At 38.5% G+C, this 25,443-nt stretch overlaps 1 protein-coding gene across 3 annotated transcripts in view; it reads left to right on the top strand.

Moving 5' to 3' along the window:
* Window positions 1–25,443, top strand: part of LOC128029210 (unconventional myosin-XVIIIa) — a 97,161-nt gene that overhangs the window by 9,069 nt on the left and 62,649 nt on the right. For all 3 annotated transcript variants that reach the window (XM_052616839.1, XM_052616838.1, XM_052616837.1), the window contains exon 3: window positions 24,977–25,042. In XM_052616839.1, coding sequence (XP_052472799.1) covers window positions 24,977–25,042 — 66 coding nt within the window. The remainder of the gene's footprint in view (window positions 1–24,976; window positions 25,043–25,443) is intronic.

Genomic DNA, 25,443 nt, shown 5'->3' with positions numbered 1-25,443 from the left:
ACAATTATGTAATCGTTTAAAGGCACAATTACACAAAAAAAAAAGTTCACTTACATCATTCTGTGTGCATAAGATATGTTGTTGTTCTCTCTACAGATTATCTTAAGGGTTTTTTTCCCAATTGTTTGAATTTCTTTGTTTTAATATAACATAATACCATGCATATATTTACTTTGGTTTGGTTTCTCAGAAAAAATAAAAAAATAAAATAAGTATAATTATATATATATATATATATATATATATATATATATATATATATATATATATATATATATATATATGATATATGATATTTGAGGCTTAAAAAAAAGAAGTTTTTCAGGAAGAGTGTTTTCCGCTGGTTTATTTTGATATAACAATATGGCATGCAGTGGCTTCAAACAATGGCATAAAGCTATTAAAAAAAATATTCAATCTAAATTGTGCTAATCGTAATATATAATCGCAATTACAATTTCAAGGGAATAATCGACAATTATGATTTTTGTCATAATCGTGCAGCCCTACTTTGCAGTTAACAAACCTCAAAGATCCATCATTAACAGTACACCGTGGAGGCTGCATCAAGACCACAAAAATGCTTTCCTTAGCATACAAGTCTCTCATGAGAGTCTTTCTTGCACAAACTTTTAAAAAAGTTGCAATTTGCTAATCACAGTTTTGCTCATCATAATTAATAAACAATCCTAAATGTCAGTTTTGCAGCATTGTTCCATAATCACTGGCTGCAAAGCCTAGAACATCGTGATTCTAGTCTCGATAGACAGGGCCACAATGGCTCCATCTCTGCCACAGGACTGGCCCACAGCACCCCAGGGACATTCTACACCACACTGCTGTTCTTCTCTTCTTCTCCACTTAGAGTAGACTTAAGCGGAAGAGATGTCAGTGACAAGTGAATGATTGTTTTCTACCTAAAACTGTTCTCTAAATGATTATGGCACTTTTGCAGGCTGGATTTCAGTGCTGTAACTACCCACAATCCATTTTAAACAGGCTCTCCTCTGCTGCTGTAGACTCTTGTGATGGGGTTAGGCAAAATTCTGATTTGAAGAACCTGTTTTCCTGTTTGTTCCATCTATTGTTCATTCTACTGTTCTATAGACATTGTACTGCACTGTTTGTTTTGTTCTACAGTTCTATTTATTGATGGCTCTAACATTCTATTGCTTGTGCTAGCATTCAGCATTTTGTCTGTCTTTGCGTGAACATTTGGGCGGCGTTATGCAAATCTTCCCACATCGTAACTAGACACGTGGGGCCATGTTAGAACAATCTGTTTTAGGAGGGAGCGGTTGACACTTTGACTTTCATAAAGAATACCTCATTGGATTTGAGACTTTAGTCTTTTCAACTTTACATACCTTTTTATGCACCAAGAGCTTGTAACACTCCAAAGAGAAAGGAAATTGAAATCACATCATATGACCCCTTTGAATATTTCAATCCTGTTTGCTGCTTCCATTCAAAATCATATCAGTTTGAATTGGAATTTAAAAGGCATGCATTCAGTTAAAAATGAATGGAGTCATCTGCGATTAAGTTAATGGATTAAGTGTGTCCATTAAGTCAGTTTGGCTACTTTTTCCCTCTGTAATTTGGTAACAAACATTTTAACTTGAAAAGTTGCTCTTCATCTGAAATGCTCCCACTCTCTTCCCTCTATGACCTCCTTCTCTTTGTTTCTCATTCTCTCTCACTGCCTGTGGGTTTGGGTACTTCTGTTGCCTTGGCATTGCTTCTGAGAGGTCTGGGAGCACTTTACCAAGCTAGGTTTTTCAAGTGTACGTAAAATAACAACCACAGAAATCCTAGAGGCTGAAAATCTTCAACTCTTACTGGCCCCTAACCAAAGATGATAGTTACCACTCCATGGATAATATTACTTTTCTATTGTGTGAACTCCATTCTGTTTTTTAATCTACAAGATTTAAACGTTCTTTTGTGATTTTTTTGGGGGAAATATTTATGTTTGATGTAGTACACTACTTAAAGAGAACAAACCATTAGGACTTAATGTATGTGCCCTGGTTTCTGTTTTTTAATTGATGTGCTGTGGGGGGAAAGAAAATCAATCACTGTCATTACTAGTTCCCATGAAGACTTCGGCCTCACTGCGGATGCACTCAGTGTTGAAGGTTCTACTAAAACAATAAGCCATGAGAGAGGCTTTTTTAAAATACTAATCACAATTGGTTTTTCTGCAAGAACAGTGTCTACAATTTCCAAGAAGTTTGGTGAAAACCGCATGTAGCCACAGGTGCATACTATAACATGTATTGCCTATTTTTTTGGCTTTGAATGTGTCCACACAATATCAGATTTTAGAGACATAACCAACCTTTTTTTTCCCTGCTGATATTGAGAGGCATTATTGAGACCCCTCTGTAGATCTTGGCCCTTGCAGTATTATTTTACTCCTTCAGACCATGAGCTCTGTTCAGGAAGCTATCCTGATTTGAGATAAAATGAGAGCCAATCAATCTTTTCAACATTTCTGATCTGAAGTTAAAGATTTGTTTTCTTTGGACCTCAGCAGCATTTTATGTCCTCCTCTCCGAAACCACAGTTAATGCATATTTTTTTTTACAGCATTTATTAAGCAGCATTACACGTACTAGCATACTTTAACAATAAACATTATTATATTTATTAATTAAAGCACAAAAAGTATTCTTGTATCTTCATGAAGTTAATATTGAGCCAATGTCCTTACTTCCTTTCTGGGCCTTGAACATTTCATTCATGTTGTTATCTATTCAGGGTCAAAAGGTTCTCGGATTTAATCAAAAATATCTTAATTTGAGGACTTGCGCGTTAAGAACGACACTGAGGTGAATAATTATTGACAGAATTTTTATTTTGGGTGAACTATCATTTTAACCTAGATTAATATGTGCTATAAACAATTGCTATTCATTGCTGTTTCATGATACCTATCGTGCCAAGTTGAAACCAAAAAAATGCAGTTTCATTTATAAAGCTAAGCTATAAACCGGGTTATAAATGGGTTGAAAACTGGAGCTGAACTGCAACATTTAACAAAGTCTTTAGAATTGGATATCCCAAAACTATGTATGTTTAAGAGAAACGTGTTTACATTAATTGCACTCAATTGTAAAGCTATGTGTATAATACAGCATGGCAGAAAAGGACAATGTAGTATTTTGTGACAGTACAGTTAGTTACTCCCCAACAGTAATCCTGTTCTGATTTGACTGCTGAACTTTAGGGCAGAGTGTCCTGTGTCATAATGCTGGGTGTGCCAGCCAGGAGTGTGATATGAGGGAAGTAATTGAGCGTGTTCAGGAAGCCCTAGCACAGGAACTGGGATACAGAGATCGTTTTTACGTACTGTGACTCTCATGCCATTTGCTTTAAACTGATTTAAAAGGCCATTCTTCCTATGTGAATAAGATGACGTGCTACAGTAGTCCTTCCCCATTGTTTCACAAAGGCTTTTCTCTGTATTATTTTTCTCTCTTAAAACCACTTGTTTTTTGTGTTTTTGAAAAGTCGTAAACCTCTACTAGCGTATTGCTATTTGGGGGTAAAAGACCTTTATTAGCAGTGCACAGTTGTTTGCTATTGATTGCATGAGTGTTATGAGTCAATTATTTTATTTTTGGATGAACTGTCCCTTTAAGGGGATCAGGAAGTGAACTGTATTTGTTGCTTGTTTCTGTGATTGGCTTGGATTTGTTTCCTCCTCCTTAAAGTTCCATTCTTGGTATTTTTGGAATTTGCTTTGGAACAAACATGACACGTCCCGACTGGGTCTCTGGAGAAAGCAGTGTCAGATTGAAAGAGGAGGGGCCAGAACGGCATATTTCATCTTTACACTTCAGGCCACTCTATGGGAATGTTCAATTCAGTGGAATTTAGTTTTAACAACTACAGACTACATAACATCAGTTTTTTTTTTCTACCAGTTATAATTGTCCAGCAGTGATTCAGTACAGCCCTGCCATGGCAGATGTAACAACCCATTTGATTATAGACAATAGGAGACTGGGTGCTTTACATGTTACATATTTCTTCTAAATAAGAACGTACTTCATCCACCAATTTATAATTTTTTGTAGAGAGTTTTGGGACTCACTTTCCTTGTTGATGCATGTGAAATAATGCACTCAATGTCTATGGAACCTGGTTTTTCACTCACCATAGTCACAATAAGACTGGAAGTCTCCAGAGGAAGAGGATCGATCAGAATGGGGCGAACGAGGTGATCAGTTTGACCCAGGCTCAGAGCTCATTAGAGTTGTGATATCCATCTGTCCGTCTGTACATACGTCCCTACATACATACATACATACATCCGTCTGTCCATCCACACATACATACAAAAATACATACATGCATATTTCCGTCCGTCCATACATCCCTCCATACATACATCCATCTATCCAAACATCTGTACATCCGTAAATCCATCCATTCATACGTACATCTATCCTTTCATCCATTCATCCATAGATCCATCCGTACATCCACACATCCACCCATCCGTACATCCATCCGTCCATACATACATAATTAGACAGGAAGTCTCCAGAGGAAGACTTGCTTTTTTCCCCACCCACAGTCCTACTTCAGCATTTGGTTTGGTCTGTCTGCTGGTAATGCCAAAAATAAAACGCAACAGAGAGCTCCATTGAAAGCCCACTTTATACACATTAGCATTTTGCATGTGCTGCATGGTCAAGCCGACTCAGCACAGTGCCTTGATGAAACGACTGTGATTGGCTGTGACCCCAGCCAGGAGAAAGGCCTCTCTGTACGACTCTACAAGGAGAATTCCCCTCTTTTTCCCTTCCACTTCACATCCCACAGCCTCTCATGTATCACCTCAGCTGCAGGCTGGATTCAGTTGAGGCTGCCCAGATCATACCCTCCTCAGCATCTAAAGCTGTGGTTTCTCACAGCAATCTATATCTGTAAAGACTCTCAGGGGGTTTATCCAGCAGCACACCATACATGCATTTTCATTTGGCCACGAATTGAGTATTAATGACAATATACACAGGATCTGAATCAAACCCCATTCAATCATGACTTCATTTGTTGTAGAAAGCCTCATGAATTGTCAACCAACGCTCGGTCTTATAAATTGTAATTTATAACCCCCTGGAAATAGAAGCAATTTGAAGAGTGCATAGGGAAAGGAATGCTCATTGCCCCGGGTTTATTCTTTTCCATGCAGTCCAGAGTGGTTGCGGTCTGGCCTGAAATACCAATGATTCCTGATGGCTCATGGTTTATTGTTTCTCTCTGGATGTTGTTCCAAGACTTATATGCTTGGCTGTGTTGGTTAAAATTAAACGCACTGTGTGTCGGTGATATCCTGTGCTGACTTCAATGGCTTATTATGAATGCTGCTCACTACATCGCTTTGTTACCATTGATCATGGGACTGTGAAGAGGCCTCAAAAAGGCCTTTTATTAGAGTGTCCATCCGAGGGAGGGAGGAATGTGAGTCTTAACAACTCTCAAACACCATTCTCCACCAGTCTACCCCAGTAACGGAGGTCTTTATCATCACAGTTGTCTGTAATCGAGGAAGGCCCTCCCCACAGAGATAAGCCATCGTAAGCAGTGCATTACCAAAATGAGCTTTATTTGGATTATCTTCCAGATGTTCCACTGACTGTGAGAGTGATTCCGAGTCAGGAAATCCTCATTTCAGCATTTATAGACCCCGATTACTGCTGAGTAAGTGTTTATTATGAAAGTATAGGCTCAACACACTGACTTTACAGTGAGGCCTGCTCAAGCCTGTACCAGAAACTATGCAATAAGGTGCTTTCATTTCATTTAATTTTTTATATTTTAATTTAAAGTGTTCTATTTTATTTATCCGATGAGCCAGTATAATGTAATTCTTATTTTTTATTTTATTATGTAAGATTCTATTTTTTATATTTATTTATGTATTCAGTATATATGCAATTTTCATGATTTCTATACAATGGTTTATAATTTATTTTTGTATTTGACCAAATTGTCGGCCGAATGACTAAAATAATTTGCCAAACCAGTGACATCTAATTAGCGTTTCTGGTGCGTTTGGACCATTTCAGTGTCTACTTTGTGCGTAAAACATGGATAAGCTAGTTATAACACCAAATAAACATTAACAATGTCATGTGACATTTAGCTCAGAAAAGCCATTCATTGTCAATAAACTAGATAGTTAGCTAAAAAAAAAAAAACTCTAGAGAGGATCATTTCAATAAATATATGTGCTGTATTATAGATTTATTTTATTTTTACTTAACCTTTTGTCTTTGTTGATGTATGTTTAAATAATTTTGTCATGACAACTTTTTATAACAACCTGTTTAACTGTTTAGTTTTTTTTATATATATATATATATATTCATACATACACACACATACACACATACACAGGTGCTGGTCATATAATTCGAATATCATCAAAAAGTTGATTTATTTCACTAATTCCATTCAAAAAGTGAAACTTGTGTATTATATTCGTTCATTACACACAGACTGATATATTTCAAATCTTTATTTCTTTTAATTTTGATCCCAAATTCAGTATCTCAGAAAATTAGAATATTGTGAAAAGGTTCAATATTAAAGACACCTGGTGCCACACTCTAATCAGCTAATTAACTCAAAACACCTGTAAAGGCCTTTAAGTGGTCTATCAGTCTAGTTCTGTAGGTTACACAATCATGGGGAAATAAAGATTTGAAATGTATCAGTATGTGTGTAATGAATGAATATAATATACTAGTTTCACTTTTTGAATGGAATTAAAAAAGTTGAAATAAAAAAGTTGAAATAAATCAACTTTTTGATGATATTCTAATTATATGACCAGCACGTGTGTGTGTGTGTGTGTGTGTATATATATATATATATATATATATATATATATATATATATATATATATATAATTAAACATTATTACTATTATTATTAAACTGTTATAACTTATTGGTTCTGGTGTTTCAGTAAAAAAAAATAAAATAATCTTGGTGCATCAGTAGTAACAACTCATCTTAAATTCCAAAATGGCTAAATTCCTTAAATATTGTTGAAAAAATTAAGATGCTCTGTTGGAGTGGTGAGACCTGAGTTTTGAGGTGAATGAGTGCACTCCGGGTACAGGAAAAAAGCACCTTCACACACGCTAGCAATTTCCCACAATGTGAGTCGCCTGCCTCCGCAAGGCGGACTGGGTTACCAGCTCAAACCCAGCCATGTCCACTTCCTCATCTGCCTGCCGTTCTCCATGTGAGTGTCGGGGCTGGGTTGTGTCATTATAGGGAGGTTGTCTGGCAGTGCATTTGAAGCCTTGGTGGTCTGGTTGAAGTGGGTTACAAGGTATCAGGGTGCACTTCAGGGTCCTTCACATTCTCATTCTGTCCCTAATATATTTTCATCTTCACCAATTTAAATGATTTAAAAAGACCTGCTACAGGAAAACTGAATAATGAAAGAACTAGTCAGAGCATGCGTGCTGCATTATGAGGAACAAGGTGGAAAACAATGGGACTTATAGAAAGTTATAGAGTTATAGGATTGTGTGTAATTAAGTACTTCTTGTAAATGGTCTAGGAGCACTTCAGTCTTTGTTGACGCCCAGCAACACTGCCACCATGTTATGAGTATGGGGCGGTCATCTTTAATGAAGGGCTTTTGTGTGCTTAGAGCATCTCTCCGCTAGCTGATACATGACACGACACAATAATGAAAGGGCTTGTCAAAACGCAAACATTTGTCCATGTTTTTGTGCTTGTACAGCATTCAAACAGTTGTTTGTGCCATTCTTGATGTAATCTTTAAAATTGAATGATCACTTTTCAGAACAAAAATCCCTTTTTTGACAGACAAACACTATTAGATACTAAACTGTTTGCTTAATATAACAAATTAGAATAATTAAAATCTTGTTTAAGTTTACTTTTTAAGTTTGAATAAAAACAAACATGTAGCTGACAATGATAAGAGCTTACAATATTATACATTATTTTAAAATTTTAATACATTGTTTTAAATGTAAGCTTTTTAAGTCGAAAATTTGGTTTTTATTTAAATTATTATTTTATTTGAATGATCAAAATAAAATTTATAGAATTTTTATAATTAGTTTTTATTACATTATTTTGACAAGTTTTTATTTATTTATTAGTTTTTATTACATTTTCACTATTTATTTATTTTTTATTTAAAAATCTTTTTCATCCTCCTTTAACTCGAGCCCAGGAGCTGAGAGTGGATGAAATAAATTACATTTAATTATATTTTCACCAGTTTTATTTATTTATTTTTGTTGCCATTTTCCCTTTCATGCTCCTTTACTTCTAATCTAGGAGGCGAGAGTGGATGTGTTTATGCTGATGCCGTAAGAAGGACGTTTAGCATGCTGTGACTGGCTCCTTGGGCAGGAAGTTCCTACGTTCTGGCAGAGGTGCTTGTCATCTAGGATTGAGAAACCAGCAGGTGTTTTTCCTGTTTATGATGCAGGCATGCCACTGTAACGTAACCTGGAATGATTAACAAGCAAAACCCTTAATAGCCCCCAAAGGTCACTTAAGAGCAACTTCACATGGAGGAATACAGAGCAAACAGATTCAAAAAAACAAATAAAATTCCTTAGTGCTTGTTTGGCAACAGTAGCTTGAACCAAGGGCTCAGGGATCATGCTGGTATTTGAGGTTTACTCAAAGCTGGATATTGTGGTTACCACAGTAGTTGGCAGAGCAAGCCAGACCAATCAATGAATGCCTTATGGCACTGCACAGCAGCAAGCATTTCATCCACGACAGAGCCACCATGATCAATTTGGAACAAAAATAGATGTTGTTTCTAAGATTTCATTGATCAGTACAATCTCAGTTTACTGCTATATCTTACATTTATTTAAGGTTTATTTAGCTTTGTGCTGTTGTGTGTGTGTGTGTGTGTGTGTGTATACTGTGCTAGATTATTATACAGAGACAACTTTAAGTGTTGTTTGACCTTTATAAAAGAACATCATTTAAAGTGTTTACATGGCATTACAGGGGTTATTAGTTGTGCATGTGAACATGTACATTTTTGCAGTCCTGTTCTGATGGCTGCTGATTAAATACTGATGAGAACTGCTTTTGTGGTTCCTTTCAGCTTTTCATTGAGGGAATCTTAAGCCTGAAGTGGTCGGTTATGCCTAGATTTAGTGCCAACGTCTCAGCCTAAGTAGACGCTGGCATGAAACCACTCTGAATGCCAGATGGTGGCTGCATGAGTTGGTTACATGTGGATAAAAGGCTGTCATTGAGCGAGAAAGGAGACTGTGTTATCTTACTGATGGATTAAAGCGCAGAGCTTCTGCCATGCTTGGAGATGCTGTGCAAAACGGATGACGCAAGGCTCCTTCTCTTTAACAGAGTTTTGTGTTCTTTGCATGATAATGTGGCAGCCATCTGATAAAGCCATCCTTTTCATCAGAGCCTATTCACAGAAATAAGTAAACGGTTGGTGGCCACGTGGTGACGAAATGCAATTATGATGGAAATTGTGGCTTTGTTCTGTATGAATGAGTTTAGATGGGTGTGTCCAAAGGTCCTTGCAGATCAGTGCAGAGGATGCTCGTTTCCTGGGTTAAGGGAAATGGAGATGAGCCATACATTTTGGTTAGCCACTCTTTGTTTGTATGCTGTTACATTCAGAGTAATTTCCAATCAAGCTTCTAGCACAAAAATGCACAGGAAATACAAACAATCTTCTGAAAGTGCACAATGGAAGCAAAGACCTTTAGAAAAGAAACCTCTTAAATATATAATAATAAAATAAAATAAAATATAATATAATATAATATAATGAAAATGTTTTTACATTTCCATTTATTAATTTAGCAGATGCTTTTATCAAAATACAATGAAAAAAAAGTTGCGTATAGTATTAGTTTAATTTTATTGGTGAATATCGTATCTTCTTGTTCTTCTTCTTATTATTACAGTGTATATATAGGCATTATTATAATAAAATATATCATATTTTATTATATACTGTATTTGTAAATACAGGCATACAATGCCATTTAAATTGTTTATTTATTTTCGAAAATAAATATGGATTTATTCTTCTTCTTCTTATTATTATTATTATTAATATTGGTATTCAAATAATATCTCTGTATATGTGTGGTTCTAGCTGGTAGACCTCTATGTAGAGCTCTGGAATGTCTCACTCTATTACTGTAACCACAGCTAAGTGCAGCTGAATTGTCCCAGAATGCAATGGGCTCCAGGCACACACTGTGGTGTAGTTTAGCTTCAGAGTGGAACTGTCCCTGGCTTCAAAAAAACAGTGTTGTCATTTTGAACCCAGTGCCAATTCAGTAGCCTGACATATTAAGTCCAACCAAAATTGTTCAAAAAGTCTTTATTCATCTGAGGGCACATCAGACCAGTGGAAATGCTCTTTCGACAATGATCCGTATAAACATTGTGATACAACAATTCTTTATTATTCAAAACATTGGGAAGATTCTTTCCTAGAACAGAAGAACTCTTTTTCAAGTGTTCAAGAGCTCTTGAGCTGCAATTCACATGTGCTGGCATGCTTCATGAGGAACCGCTGGTTCAGAGGCGTTTATGTAATATCACAATTTCAATATGTTTCCAGCCGATGGGCTGTCAGTTTGATGCAGTGTTTGGTACTCAAGTGAACCCACTGTAGGCAGAACCCACCCATGCTTTGATTGGGCCCTGATGCACTCATGGACATTAAATTAATTCCTGACCTTCGACCTGGCACTGGGGTGAAGGAACATCTAAATTCCTTGAGTTGTGTAAAGGCAGCCATATTTTCCCTGGATTGCACAAAGAATAACACAGAAGCATAGAATTAGCCTGGCTGCTAAACAAATGCTGATTGTGGCTATAAAGAGGCTTGCCATGTACGCTTCTGGTGTTGGCTTGGTAACCACGCTCTACTTCAGCAAAATCAAAAGTGTCTGTGACGTGTGGGGCGGTGCCGAGAGCCGTGGGAACGGAGCGAGGCCGGTGGAGTGATTGGGAAATGAGCAACACCTGCTCCACTCACCGGTCTCGAGTCCCACGGAGGAGATCGGAAGGATACAAAAGAGGAGCGACGACAGTGAAGAACGAGAGAGGACTAGGCCTGGGCTTTAGATTGTGTTTTGTGTTTTGTTTGTGCGCGGCAGTCGCGCTGTTTTGAGTTTATTTTATTATTAAAGTCTTCATTTGATTGTCCGCCGGTTCCCGCCTCCTCCTTCCCGATGATTGTGAAGTTTGTACTCCGTTACAGTGTCTCAGTTATGTTTAAATTGGTAAAGAGATTTCAAACCGGAATTTCAAAATGGGTCTAAGTGGAGTGATGGATTGTGGCGGTCTTCTTGTTTTCTTGACCTTTATGGTGGTTTTTAAAGTGGCCCTATTATGCCATTTCCAATATTTTCTTTCATGCAGTGTGTAATTTAGCTGTATGTAAATGTAAGCGATCTGCAAAGCTGTAGAGCTGAAAGAGCCTGATAAAAAAAAGTTATTGTCTCCCAAAATAAAGAATCGACTCTATACAGCTGAAACGAGTCGTTAGTAATCGAATCCCACTTCAGTGATGGCTACATGTCAAGGGGTAACACATTGGGCAGCCGCAAACAACTTGACCCCGCCATATTGTTTCTGACACGCGCTGTAGACCAATGACAACAGACTGGGCCATGTGACCAATCAGAGCAGAGCAGGCTCACGGAAAGAAGGGGTTTAAGAAAAATCTTTGAACTGCTTCAAATGAATCGTTTGAGAATAGCTGGAAAATGAGGTGATAATACATGCATGTTTAGAGAAAACAAATATTTGCTCTTTATCACCAAATCCACACTTTACACAGCCTTTGTTTAAGGTAGTGCACAGTAAAGGCATAGACACACAATTAGTTATTTTGTAATTATATTATAATTTAGTTCTATTGTATTCACACTGCCTTTGACACACCCATAACGGTGAACAAACATATTTAGTGATTGCTATTTAAAAAGAAAAGCAATATACAAATAAATTTGAATTTAATTGAAAATGTTAATATTCAATTTCATTGAAGATATTAATGTATATAAAATGATTCTAATAGTTGTTACAGTTGATAAAAAGTCAGTATTTGCCAGCTAATATTTAAATAATATATTTGGACATTAAGTACAATTACGATATAAAAGTATTTTTGTGTTTAGAATATTTATTTTTCTTTGATACACATAACTGCCTTTACATTTTAAGCAAAAAGCCTATTAAAAACCTTTTCAAAATTGCTTTTATTTGATCATAATTAGTGTAAAAACAGTACATTATTACAATAATATAACCGTTTACTATTTTAAAATGTAATTTATTCCTGTGATGGAAAAGCAGAATTCTATCAGCCATTACTACAGTTTTTAGGGTCTTACATTAACAGATTTTTGTAACATATTTTAACATCTAAAGTTTATTCTATAAATAATCAATTCCTCTTATCCGATTTCAGTTTGCAAATGCAGGAACAGAGCAGATCTTGCTATCCAGTGTTGAGGTCACATCCTCTAGGACTCTTTTGGTAATGAGGATGTCTAGCAGTAATGGTTGGGGAAAATGAGGCCAGTGTTGGCATTGATTCTTTCAGTATGTGTGTTTTCCATCTCTAGACTTGGCTCTTAGATGCTCTCATCCACTGTACATGCAGTCTATCTTCTCTTTTCGTGGACCGATGCTGTGGCAGGTACTTTTTCCTCATATGTAATTCATCATTTTTAGCTACATTTATCTTCTTCGACTACCTTTTTTTTCCTACTCCGTAACCTATCACTGCTGTGTGCCCACACAAGGGTTTTACTGATCTTGGTTTACAGAGATATTTCTGGCTGTAATCATGACTCAGGATGATGTTGACAAGCTCGGCTGAGCTCTGTAAACAGTGTCATACCCTCTGGACTGGCCTGAACATCATTTATTTAGGGGCTTGTCTATCCATGATCATGATTTGTTTTTGCAGGTGGATGTGTTTTTCTTGCGTTGAGGGGATTGTGTATAGTCTGGGCTGTGATTAATGCATTTATCTCTGTTTCTGGAGACAAGAAGACGATATGCATTTCTGATATAGAGAATTTGTCTTAGTGTGTGGTGGCGATTTTGTGTGCAGCTGTTTGTGGTGAGCATAACCTGCTTTTGGGGTTTTTAGTAGTGGCACTATAATTGCTCTGGTCATTATGCGAGGTTATACAGTAAAATTACTTCTCATGACTGGTAGACATCACTCTCTAACCCTGAGAATGAATTCAGTTAATTTTGACTTCAATGTTTGGCCATATAAATCCATCAGGGCTCTTAATGGAAATGTTTGTTAGCTATTTAGCAAATAATGTTACAAAGCATTTAGCATAAAGCATGAACTATAAGTTATAAAGTACCAAACAGGCACAAAACCACTCTCACGGACCTTTTCATGGACTGTGCCCAGCTGGTGGAATAACCTTCCAATCTCAATTTGAACAGCTGAGTCTTCTGCCATTTTCAAAAAACGTCTAAAGACATATATTTTTTTTTTTGCCAGCACCTGACGTACTAATTCTATTCTATTCTATTCTATTCTATTCTATAAAAAACCCTAGCTATGTGTACTGTGCTAGACTAACTGAGCCTTGTCACAACACTTGTATACTGTTTCTCTCTCATTCGTCTGATTGCTTCTGCTGTTCTTCTCATTTGTAAGTTGCTTTGGATAAAAGCGTCTGGTAAATGACTAAATGTAAATGTCTTTCTTTTACATGCAAACTTTTTTTATATCTTAGTACTTTTCTCAGGTATTTTTGGTGCTACTCGTGTATTGTTTGTTAAACTTTGGATAAAAAGATTTATTAGTAATATAAATACAAATTTGAGTACACATTAATACCAATTCTTGTTTCTTGAAATGAGTAATCTGTAATCAGAATATCTAAACCCCACATGTCCGTCTTTTTGCTTAAATACTGCAAATTTGTCCAAACTTTTTGCATTACAGGAATGAAAGTTTTGCATTCCAATCCAGGTTCTCTTCAGTGTTTACAGTGTTATCAGAAACGGGCCTGATATGTAAATGATTACGATTATTAAATACTATATACTTGCTACTGCTTAAACTTTCAGATGTTTTGTCTCTTATGCTAATGGAGGCTTTTATTTTTTTATTTTTATTTTTTTACAGTAAAACGTTAATATTTTGAAATATTATTAATAAAAAAGAAAAACATTTTGTATTTAAATTTATTTATTCCTGTGATGGCAAGGCTGAATTTTTAGCAGCCATTACTCCAGTCTTCAATATAGACCTTGATGATAAATGGAAATGCATTTGATCACTTTGTCATTTTACAGTAAAACAGTCTCAGTAGTTGTGGTCCAAGTAACTTTATAAGGATAATTAAATTGTATAATGTGAAATCTCTGGTTTGGTAAGGATGCGCAATAGAGTCAAGGGTTCGAGTTGTACAGGGATCAGAGTGCGCGCTGACATGTCATTGTCCTGCGTTTGCTGTGTTGGCCAGAGGTGAGAATGTTCTGGTTTGTTCCTGGCTGTTCTGTGTGGCAAACTTTTCTCATTATCCCCAGCTGACAGCCTCATAGAGCACATTCCTCACCAATCCAAACGCCGTTTTGTCTCTTAGATCTGAGTGCAGTGTCAGCTCAGCTTGCTCCCGCTTATCGTGTTCTCCCACAGAGACATGAATGCCGGCCGCCATAGTGGTCTTGTAATCCACACAGGCAGGGGTGGGTGCACTGTGTCCTCTTCAGGACGTGCTGTAGCACAGTCTCCTCGCTCGTGCCACACCCCAAGCCGTCACAGGCCTGTACCAGCACCATCTGCAGAGCCTGCGCTAGCACCCCCTCCACCTCCAGCAGGGTGACTTCTGTATGCGGGACACCTGCACCATCTGAAAAATGATAGTGGGAGTGAAAAGTACACAAGTGAAAGAGGTGAATACAATCAGCCTCCCTTGACGGTGTGTTGGCCACTGATAAAGAAGGGCTACATTGCCCTCTGGTGCATACATGGAGTAAAACACAAAGTTTTGCCTCCTAGTGGCAGGTTAAGGTGTTACAGACATGAAAAGACACTTCCCCTCCTCTCCTCATAGTCAAACTCTGTTCCTAGAGGGTCATAGCCCTGCATAGTTTAGATCGGGGTGTCAAACTCAATTCCTGGAGGGCCGGAGCCCTGCATAGTTTTGTTCCATCCCCGGTCCAACACACATACCGTGTAGATTTCAAACAAACAGGAAGGACTTGATTAGTTGGATAAACATCCATTTGGCCATTAACTTTTAAATAATTAATTATGCAAAAAATATGAGCAGAGTTCTCCACATAAAGACCCACGGCCGGCAGATTAGCTTGCTACTTCTTTACTTTCTATACAGTAGGAGGTTAAATTAGATTAAATGTGGAGGATGTTAACTGTGACAAGATGATTGACAGGTCAGTTTACAGTGATGGTGCGTGTAACTATGCGACAGAGCAATTGTACAAATGTCCTGAAGCTTGCCTACACCTCTACTAAACACTCAAAAGTGTGTTCTGCTCTTTGGGAGGCAGCAGAACCGATTGATTTTTGGCAGTGATTCTTGGCTAAGACCATGGACAGTCTGAGCTCAGCTGTGCACTGTGGTTTCCTGTTGCTTAAGGAAGAAAGGTCTTTTTTTTTTTTTTTTATATCTTATCTTATCTTTGACAAATGCAGATGAAAAGAATATCAGAACAATAAATGACAGAGTTAATAAAGCTTAATCGAGTGCACTTTAGCACACACTCTAAATAAATTAACATTTAACATTTCTGTCATGATGTCATTCTAAACTTTCATGGCATCATTTTGTGGAACACAAAAGGTGATTATTATGAAAATAATCCTAAAATCCTATAATTATAAAAAATCCTGTAATTATAATATTATTTATACTGAAATGGGGACGGGGGCTGTCAAGCTCCAAAATATTACAAAACAACAAAAGTCCTTGTGGTATGCAAGATTAGGTTGAAATTTCAGCAGACATTACTTCAGTCTTGGTCAGTGTCACATGATCCTTCAGAAAACATATGCTGATTTACATTTCTTGTTATTATCAGTGTTCAAAACAGTTGTTGCTTAATATCCATTGTGCATTGTTTTTCAGGATTTAAGGGAAAATAAAAACGAAAAAAACAGAATTTGTTTGAAATATATTTTTGTAATGATGTAAAAGTCTATAGTGTAACAAATCTCATGGATGACTTTTGGTCATTTTGAAGTTTGACAGCCCTAGTTTCCATTCCCTGACTTTATATGTAAAAGAATTGGATATATTCTTTAAAAATATTTGTTTTCACAGAAAAGAGAAAGTCACAGGGGTTTGGAGTGACATAAGGGTGGTTCCTTATTAGAGTCAGTCGTGCTCAGCTCTTGCACTTATATATGTGTTCATTAGGTGTGAGCCACACCAGCTTTCATTTCCAGTGTGCTCTGCGCTTTTGAATTCACTCTGTGAAGGAAGTGCCAAGGTCTTGCGTCATTTCCTCAACCGTCTCTCTCAGCACTTCTGTTTTTCTCCTCTGTTTCCCCTTTCCACCCTACACCTCTGTATCTCACAGAGGAAAAACATTTATCCAGCGCTCATCACCTCGATGCTCGCTCCATATCCCCCGACAACAAAGTTTGCACCGTCGTTCAGAGTTTGAGAGCTTCGGCGCAACCTGCGTGTACCGTTCTTTGAAACCAGCAGGCATCCTCACTTGTGCACGTAGCCACCAACGTTAGCTCTGGAGCAGCTGAGCAGGAGAAGCAACTGTGGATCTGTCCATCGCCTGGCCTACATTTTTGGGGGTGGAGAGAAAACAGGAGTGCTGCAGCGGTGGTACTTGAGGTTTTATTTTTAGCCTCTTCCCGACCCACTACCATGACAGCTGTCTCCCTCCTCTGACAGAGCAGAGTCAGGAATAGCCGATCACTTTGCACCTCTGAGAACTGGGGCTGCCGGTTAGTGTGACGTGGTTCTTCGGGTTCTCAGGAGTGTCTCTGTCTCAAACACACACATACACGAGTCTTGCTGCTTTGGTTGGCACTCGGCTGCACTCTGAGCGACGTTAACTGTTTGGAGCTGCCACAGAGGATCTCAGGTAAGGCGGCAGACATTACTCATGATTCTGGATGAGGGAGCTGTTGATCTAGATTTATGGAGGTGTGTGTGGGCTCAGAGCACTGCTGCAGTCTGGACTCAGGCCAGCTCTGTCATCTATTTTTAGGCTTGAGTGTGATGGCACACTGAGAGCAATGACCGGGTCAACCAGTGTTAAAGATAAATCCAGCAAGTTGCATATTTTGCTTGAAAAGTTGAATAAATAAAAAAAAATGTCGAACTGTAATGTTTGGATTGTGCTGTGTAATTTGGTATTTTGAGGCTGGAATGGTGCACTGGATTGGCATTTCTGAATTGAAGTGCTCAAGGCCATCATGCTCAACAGAAGCTTTTGTTTGAGTTGGATTGCTCTTGTGGAAAAAGGTAGTGCCATTTCAGGCATCTTATTTTACTTTTGAGATGAATGTTTCAATTGAGCCTCCTTTTTGGACTTTTGTGGCTATTTTAAAATGCTTTTGAACTCTTCTTCTATTCAGTGAGTGTTGAGTGTTTGATAGATGAAGTCAGGAGGTTATTTTATTATTTTATTGTATACTGTGATTAGATCATATGCTTCGCAGTCTGTCTGCTGCAGCTTTTATTGATGTGGCCACAAACTTTCAGCTGTTCGTTTGTATCTTTTTATGTCTCTTTTGTTCAGATAAATTGCCTATGTTGGCGTGGATTTGTTTTTCGATATATGTTTCTTCATTTTGTCAGTTGAACTATAATTCAGTTCAGGAAATAAATTCTGTTGGTTGAATGGCATTTAATCTTCATAATTTTGGCTACTGTATAATCATGTATTAAAGGTGTTCAATTCTGTTAGTTCTGTTTTGCCTTGGACAAATAATGTATTTTATCATATTAACAATATTAATGTCATATTCTACAAATGTATGTCCAGTTGGATTTGCTTCCTTCTGGATGAAAAGGAGGGCCATTTGCTTTGTTTGGTTTTTCAGTAATTATCTAGCAGATGAATATACACATTTAGCAATTATCAGTATTTCTGTGATTTTACATATTGAAATCTTGCTATTATTATTATTATTGGCAGATTGCAAAAATATTTTAGGGAATGTAAATTCTTTGGTTTCTGCATTTACAACAGCAAGCTAAATATTTACGGTGATTGGATTGTTACTGTTTGCACAGCTGCTCTATAGTGATGTGGGCTGCTTAATGCCCATGTGGTTACTCTCATAGAAAGTCTATGCTGTCAGTATTACAGAGCTCTGTTAACAGAATTGTCAATTTTTTTTTTAAGGAATTTAATTCTTACTCATGTCATCCCGAACATGTGTAAATAAAAGTGACTGCGCATTCAAGGTTCCAAAAGGAACAAAAATGTACCATAAATAGTCCATAGGATTTGTGCGTTGATTCTTTTTATGATTGTGGATTTTCAACCATGATGTACCTTTTATAAATATAAAAATGTGAATTAACAGTGGAATTTTTATTTGTTCCTAAAAGGGACACTAGGATCACATCACTCAAAGTTTTTTGGTCTTTTCTTTTTCTTCATAAATAGGAATATTTCTATTTAAAAAGTCCGACTGCAGCTGTACAATGAGCCCTCTTTGACCCTCCCATAGGTCTGTCATACATCTCTTGATCTAATATATGTCAACACATTTAGCTTGATTTTAGGATCTTTAACTTGGAGCAAATCTTACAGTTTAATCACTTCTTTCTACTCAACAGAGCCAAGAGCCTCCTCTTCTTTCCAGCACAGTGGGTCTTGTTTACCTGAAGTTTGTGACCTCACATAACATAACTGTGAAGACCAGCATCCATTGTGCCAGCCTCTTGTCTGCTGGTCCCTCCATTTGCCACTCATCTTTTCATCCTGCCCTCCCTTCCTCATCAAACCCTTTCCCGGCCCATCCCATGACCGCAGCATTGCCAGGATGGCATTCTCATCACGTTTTTCCTTCTGGGAGCAAAAGGAAAGTGATGCTCCGTTCTCCATTCTCATCTTTCTGCACTGTGTGACATCAGCTAGGTGGAGTGCATGAAAAGCATCAGTGCTTTCACGTTTACATCTATCTGTAGCAATGCACTGGGGAACTGTGTGCACAGTTCATGAACACACAGCTGCTAACAGCTCCGTTCAGGGCATGTGTGTGTGTGTCTATGTGTTCAGGGCACATGGAAAATACAAATCACTGTGTGAATATGACCAGTTTGTTTCAACTTCATGGAAGACTGCAGTTCGCCAGCTCTCTGCCATAGCTTTTTTGATTACATTTTGAAAAGCTGCCACTGGCTTAAACACAGCACTAATCTGATGCTACTGCTTAAAATGTATAATTAGAAATGGCAAGCACTGTAAATTGGTGCTTTGTTGGGTTTCAAGTTTTTTTTATTTTTCTGTGTAACTTGGTCGTTAAAAATGTCCTGCATGAAATGCATTGGATGCATCTACATAACAGCCTCAGCATATACTTATTGTCCTAAATCAAATGCTAATATCGTTTTTACATGGACCTTTATAGATCAAAGAAGACAACCAGCCAATCCCCAAGAGTTCAAAAGACAATGTAAGTGCCCAGATATTCTTCATACTAATAAATGAAGTATTACAGCTCTTTAATAATGCTCTCACAGAGAACAGATGCACTTATAAAATGAGTGGAAGTGATAATCAAAAAGCACTCTGTCTATTTGTCCTTAGATATTTTTTCATTTATTATTTTCAGAATAATATGCTATTAGCTCCAAGTCCACGTGTTTCCACACAGGATGCAGAAATGTTGTCACAGGAAGCCTATTGCTGCTTCAACTCTATACCACTTTGAGAATGAGTATTTAAGAATAGCCAATTATTTCCCGGTAGATTTATGAAAACATCATTTATTTAACGCATGTGGACTATTGATTTCTCTCTTTCACACCTGCTGCATAGTAATTTTCCTCTAAATGGTGTTGTCTTGACTTGAAGACGTGCCGTTGTTTCGATTCTTTGTTGTTCTGTTGATGGATGTGCAGCTGTTGCACTCCACCAGCTGTGCGTTGTCTGAGCTGTTCAGAGTCAAGATGCTGGATAAACACATTTACTAAATATCAGTAAACCATCTCAATCAAAGTCGTACTCGGTATCTCAGCAGGATTTGAAGTGTTAGAAAGGATATTTTTGGTAATTTATAATTTTAGTAATAGGCATTTGTTGCGAATTATAGAGGCAATATTTCGGTAAAAAGTAAGGGTAGTTTTATTGTGGAGTTTAAAAAACTTGGGTGTCAGTGAGCTTTGTGCAAAACCTGCTGACAGATAAACATTGTTTACTTGGTGTATCTCATAATCCACTGACAGTATCTACTGGATATGTGTGTAGGTGTCAAGAGGCAGCGTGGTAGGGAGGAAGACGGGGCGTACTTTCAGTCTGAGTGTGCAAATGCATGCTTGGAGATGTGCTTAATGCAGAAACTTTAAGTGCAAAAAGTCACTAAAGTGTATTTATGCAATCGTTCACCTCCTCTGCTATCTCTGTTCTCTCCTGCATACAACGCTTCTGTATAATTTGTCAACAGAAAATAGTATTCTACTTCACTTTAACCTTAGTTTGTGTTTGGTAGCCAAGTGGTTTTGCTTTGCTTTGTCCTTTAGTGATAAGATTAAATATTTACAGCATTTTCAATCGAAAGACAGCCATCTGAATAGATTTCAGAGAGTTCTGAGATGAACAGCAAATTAATTAGAAATATGTACAGAAGAACCAACACAAGTGTTTAGAGATGTGTAATTGTGTAATTTAAAGTGCTGTGCATTGATATAGCAATCTCTTCACAATGATTAAATTTCTTTCTACCCTTTCTCACTGACACTCTACATCTTCTGTATCTGCTGGGTGAGTAGTCTGACAGTGATGGTAGCCTGAGTAGCCGTTCCCAGTCAGTGTCCAGCCTGGAGCCTGGCAGAGGCCTACTACGTGCTAAGAGTCCTCAGCCTTTTCGGGAAACACCTACAGAGGTCAACTCCCAGCCACAGTTCAGGAGAGTAAAAAGCCCCTCACCCAGTAGAGACAAGATGGCGACCAGAAAGTTCTTCAAAAGCCCAGAGCCTCCCCAAGCTCCCTTGAGTCCTGAACCCTTAATGAATGGAGAAAGCAAAGTGAATGGTACCCTCAATGGCAGTGTTAAAACTACTGATAATGCTAGTCAACCGGAGCTCATAGAGGACTTAAAGGGTGGGACCCACAAGAAGGTGATCAAAGTGGTACGCAGAGTGGTTAGGAGGGTAGTTCCTGCTGAAGAAGACATGGCAACAACCCCTGCAGCCATGTCCCCAGAGCCATCTAAAGAACCACCAAAGCCTGAAACAGCATCTGTACCAAAAGTCTTGAAGGTGCCTGTGTTCTCCTTCAAACATGATTCAATAAAGAAGGAGGAAAGAGATGATATCTCTGCTGGACTGACAAGTTTGATGACACGAGGCAGGACCAGGGAATCTCGTTCACGCATCTGCAAGGATGAGCCTCTTGAAAAAGAGGGTGTGAAACCTGTAGAGAAATCTCAAGAGAAGGACATTTCTGGACCAGCCCAAGCTAAAACTGTGCCCAAAGTAGAGGCCTCCCAGACTCCAAAACAAGAGCAACAGTCTTCAGCATCTGCTGCTACTCTGACAACTCCCAAGTCTCCTGTTTCTCCACCAGCAGGATTCATCCCAACCCCAAAATCCAACCCACTCTCTCCTCCATCTGGATTTATTCCTACACCGAAACCCTCCTCAAAACCATCTACACTTTCCCCTCCAGCAGGCTATATTCCTGCTTCAAAAACTTATCCTGTGACTCCTACTGTATTTGTTCCAACAGCTCCTATCGTTTCTTCACCTCCAGCTCCTATCCCAGATCCCAAAACCTTACCTGCTATACCTAGTTCTACACCGACTGTTCCTAAAGCAGCCGCTACCTCTGCTCCAACTGCTGCTGGTAAATCCTATCCCCTTAACTCCCCAGCCTTCAAAACAGATCCATTTGCCCCTCCTTCAGGGTTCATTCCCCCCAATAAACAGATGCCTATGAAGAAACCAGAGGTATTGATCACACTGATTACTTGGCTGCATGGATTGCTGAAGGTCTACTGTGTGAGGAATGCACTAATGTGAACGGCGTATACCACTAGTACTAAGATGTTTCACGTTATAGTCTCTATGTAAATAAGCAAGTTGCTCCAATTTGTGCTTTTTTACTAAACATTTTCCTCTGCATTAATCCTAGTGGCTTGTGTCTCTTGGAAGTGTGAGACAGCACCCTTCTCCTAAACTTCTTATACGGTCTCTGAGTTGAGCTGTCTTTCTAGTCTCCTTGGGTTTAATAGCTCAGCCCAGGACTTACTGTATGGTTCCTGAATGTCACCACTGGAAAACCAAATTTAATATGCGAATCTTGCAAATTAAGGTGGAATTGAAGCATAGATTAAACCACTTCAGAGACCCACAGAGCTATTTACTAGTTTTGAGTAGACAAGATAAGGAACAACATACGTCTGTGTGGACACTGTTGCAAGATTATAGACAATACATCGAATGGATTGATTACTGGTTTTGTTTCAGATATTTGTTTTGGAGTGGTTTGATTGTAGCATTTCAGATCAGAAGAAATCATTTGCGATTGGTTGCATGGATACTCACTTCAAGCCCTTAAACAACTTTGTGACTTTGTGTGTGGTTTGGACATAATATTTGAAGGTGAAGACGATCGTACTTATGCCACCAACTCGAGCAGGGCGACCTTCTCCTGGTAGCATTTGTAAACCCACTCTACCAACCCTGTCCAAAAAGGTGTGTGTTTGTGTGTGTGTTTTACAAAGATCACACTCTGCAGCAGTGAGATTGACATGCCTGCTCAGCTCTGCAGGAAGGGAATGCAGCATGCTAACATACACATTTGTGACTTTGGTTTCAATTTCAATCAGGTTTTATCCTTTTGAATAAATTGATGTTGCCTACTACATAACATTACTCGATAACAAAGCTACAGTTTGTGCATAGTCTGAGTTAGACTCACCTCTTCTTGGTGGTCTGGCCTATAGGAGAGTCTGCCACTGAGTCCCACAGAAGAAGCACAGAGACGGCTGGAGAGGATCTTCGCTGCATCTGTAATGCCTGTCCCTCTTTCTCTTGTCTTCATTTCTGCTTCCTCATCTTCTCTCACTCTCTCTTTTCTCTCTGATGCTAAAATATGCTTTATCCAGACTGTTTTACATGGCTCTGACTGCGCTGGCTGTGGGCCTATAAATAAAGCACTTTAGAGCTTGACAGCACTTACACTGACTGCATACTAAATACTGGGAAACAATTTAATACACTGCATTGTTAATGAGGACATTAATGCTAGAAGAGTATGTGCCTTCACATCTAATGGTTATGAACCCGGTGTCTGTACAAGCAATTTATTTTTGTAGTCACCCCCCCCCCCCCCCCCCCCCCAATTTTCTCCAACTTTCTCCAACTTTCTCCAGTTTGGTGGGGAAGACAACATTACTCAGAAATGTTCTTTCTCATCAAATCTTATTTATAAACTATTTTACCCAACTTTTTATTCATGAAATGTTGTTTGTTAGTGTAGCACATTGTTAGTTTAGCAACAAATGGTAATGTGAAGCTACAGTACTATTTTTTTTTGTGATATTTGTATGTTGTGTTTAAGACATCATTGCTGCCCCCATATATAGGGTTTCAATTCAATGCTTTTCGGTGCTCCACATTTTTAGGATGCTGCCTTAGAGGTTAGCTGCCTATGTAGAGAATATAAAACAAGGCAACTTACTAGGTTTTCAATTGTATTATGGGCTGCTCTGCTACGAGACCAATAAATAGGTGTTTTTTTTTTACTCTCTGAAATAGCTCAGTCTTCTGCTCTGATGTCTACTGAGCTTAGATTTGTATGTTTTTACACCCCATTTCATGCACTTTTTAACTTTTGCTGTGTGCTGCAGTACAACTTGAGTATAAGTAGTAATTGGTTCAGGCATGCCCATCTCACCTCCATGTGTCTGCTGTCCTTTCATCTGTGGATACATGTCTCATGTCTACCTCTCTCTCTCGTCCACTGCTGTCTCTGTGGCTGTGATTGTTTGGCTGACTGGTCTAGCTGGAACCTGTGGCCAGTGCCTCTGCGTCGTCTCAGGTACAGAGCCCCTCTGGGGACGGCTCTTCCCCTACTGCGCCCCTCCATGGCTTGGCCCGAGTGTGCGCTCGTGTGGCCTGTTGGAGTGTAAGCCCTCCGTTCCTCTTTCTAACTCACCCCCACCCTCGTACATGGCTATGTGCTTTTGTGCTTGTGTTATCAACTAAAAATAGATGCTTATATTTTTATTAAAGCAAATATATGAACCTGATTGTTTCTATATCATATCTCTGATATAAGGATTGCCTGCTTGTTTATTGTGTATGTATGATCATTTTAAGCCAGTGTTGATGTAGTGCATGGTGACACAGAGTTAGCTGTAAATGCATGAAACCCTTAGTGTGAGAATTAGCTTTTGCCGCCCCACTGATCAGATTATAAGTGAATAGCAGTGGATGTGCTCTCTAATTGGTGAAGACTGTGATTTAGTAATATCTCCTTTTGCCTCCTCATGCCTCAAGCTCTGAACATTCTCCCCGGTGAATGTTTATTTCATACCATGGTGCCTTACGCTGATATACCACATGATCAATAACCCTTTTTATTCACAGGATGATTTAGATGCTCTGTGTGTGGATCTGAGGCAGGCTATTACATTGAGAAATTACTGTGTTTTGAGAGATGCATGGTATAAAGTGTTATGATGTCTAACGCTGCTCTTGCCCTCTCATGCTGACCGGCCGTCTTACAGGGACAGGTGGAGGAGGATCCCGTGGCGATCCTAAAGGCAGACCATGCCGCTGCCGCCCATCCTAAGGTCTGCTTTCCGCTGTTGTGTGTATCGTAGTTCACCTGCATAATCCCACCCTTGACCTGTCGTGTCAAACTTGCCCTTGTGTTGTGGAGTGTTGTGTTCTCACCCATCCCATTTCATCGACAACACCCCAGCCATAGAGTCGCAATTGAGAGACACACTCATAGATAGCAAAATAGACAATCTGGCAAATAAAATCAAATGGGTTAATCTAACATTTAATTAGCATTGGATTGTTATTAACAGTTCTGTAGTGTTTTCTACCTTTCCTTCTCCTGTGCCGCCGTACTTGTAGAGTTTACCGGTTTATCTACAGTCATGACGTCTTATACTAACCAAACACCAGAGAAGAGAAGCTTGTGAACTGGAACACAACTCCACAGATATACTATCTCTCACTGTCA

Source organism: Carassius gibelio, chromosome A15 (assembly GCF_023724105.1).
Source record: "Carassius gibelio isolate Cgi1373 ecotype wild population from Czech Republic chromosome A15, carGib1.2-hapl.c, whole genome shotgun sequence".
In the NCBI taxonomy this organism is placed as follows: domain Eukaryota; kingdom Metazoa; phylum Chordata; class Actinopteri; order Cypriniformes; family Cyprinidae; genus Carassius; species Carassius gibelio.
This window is presented reverse-complemented; position numbering and strand designations above follow the sequence as displayed.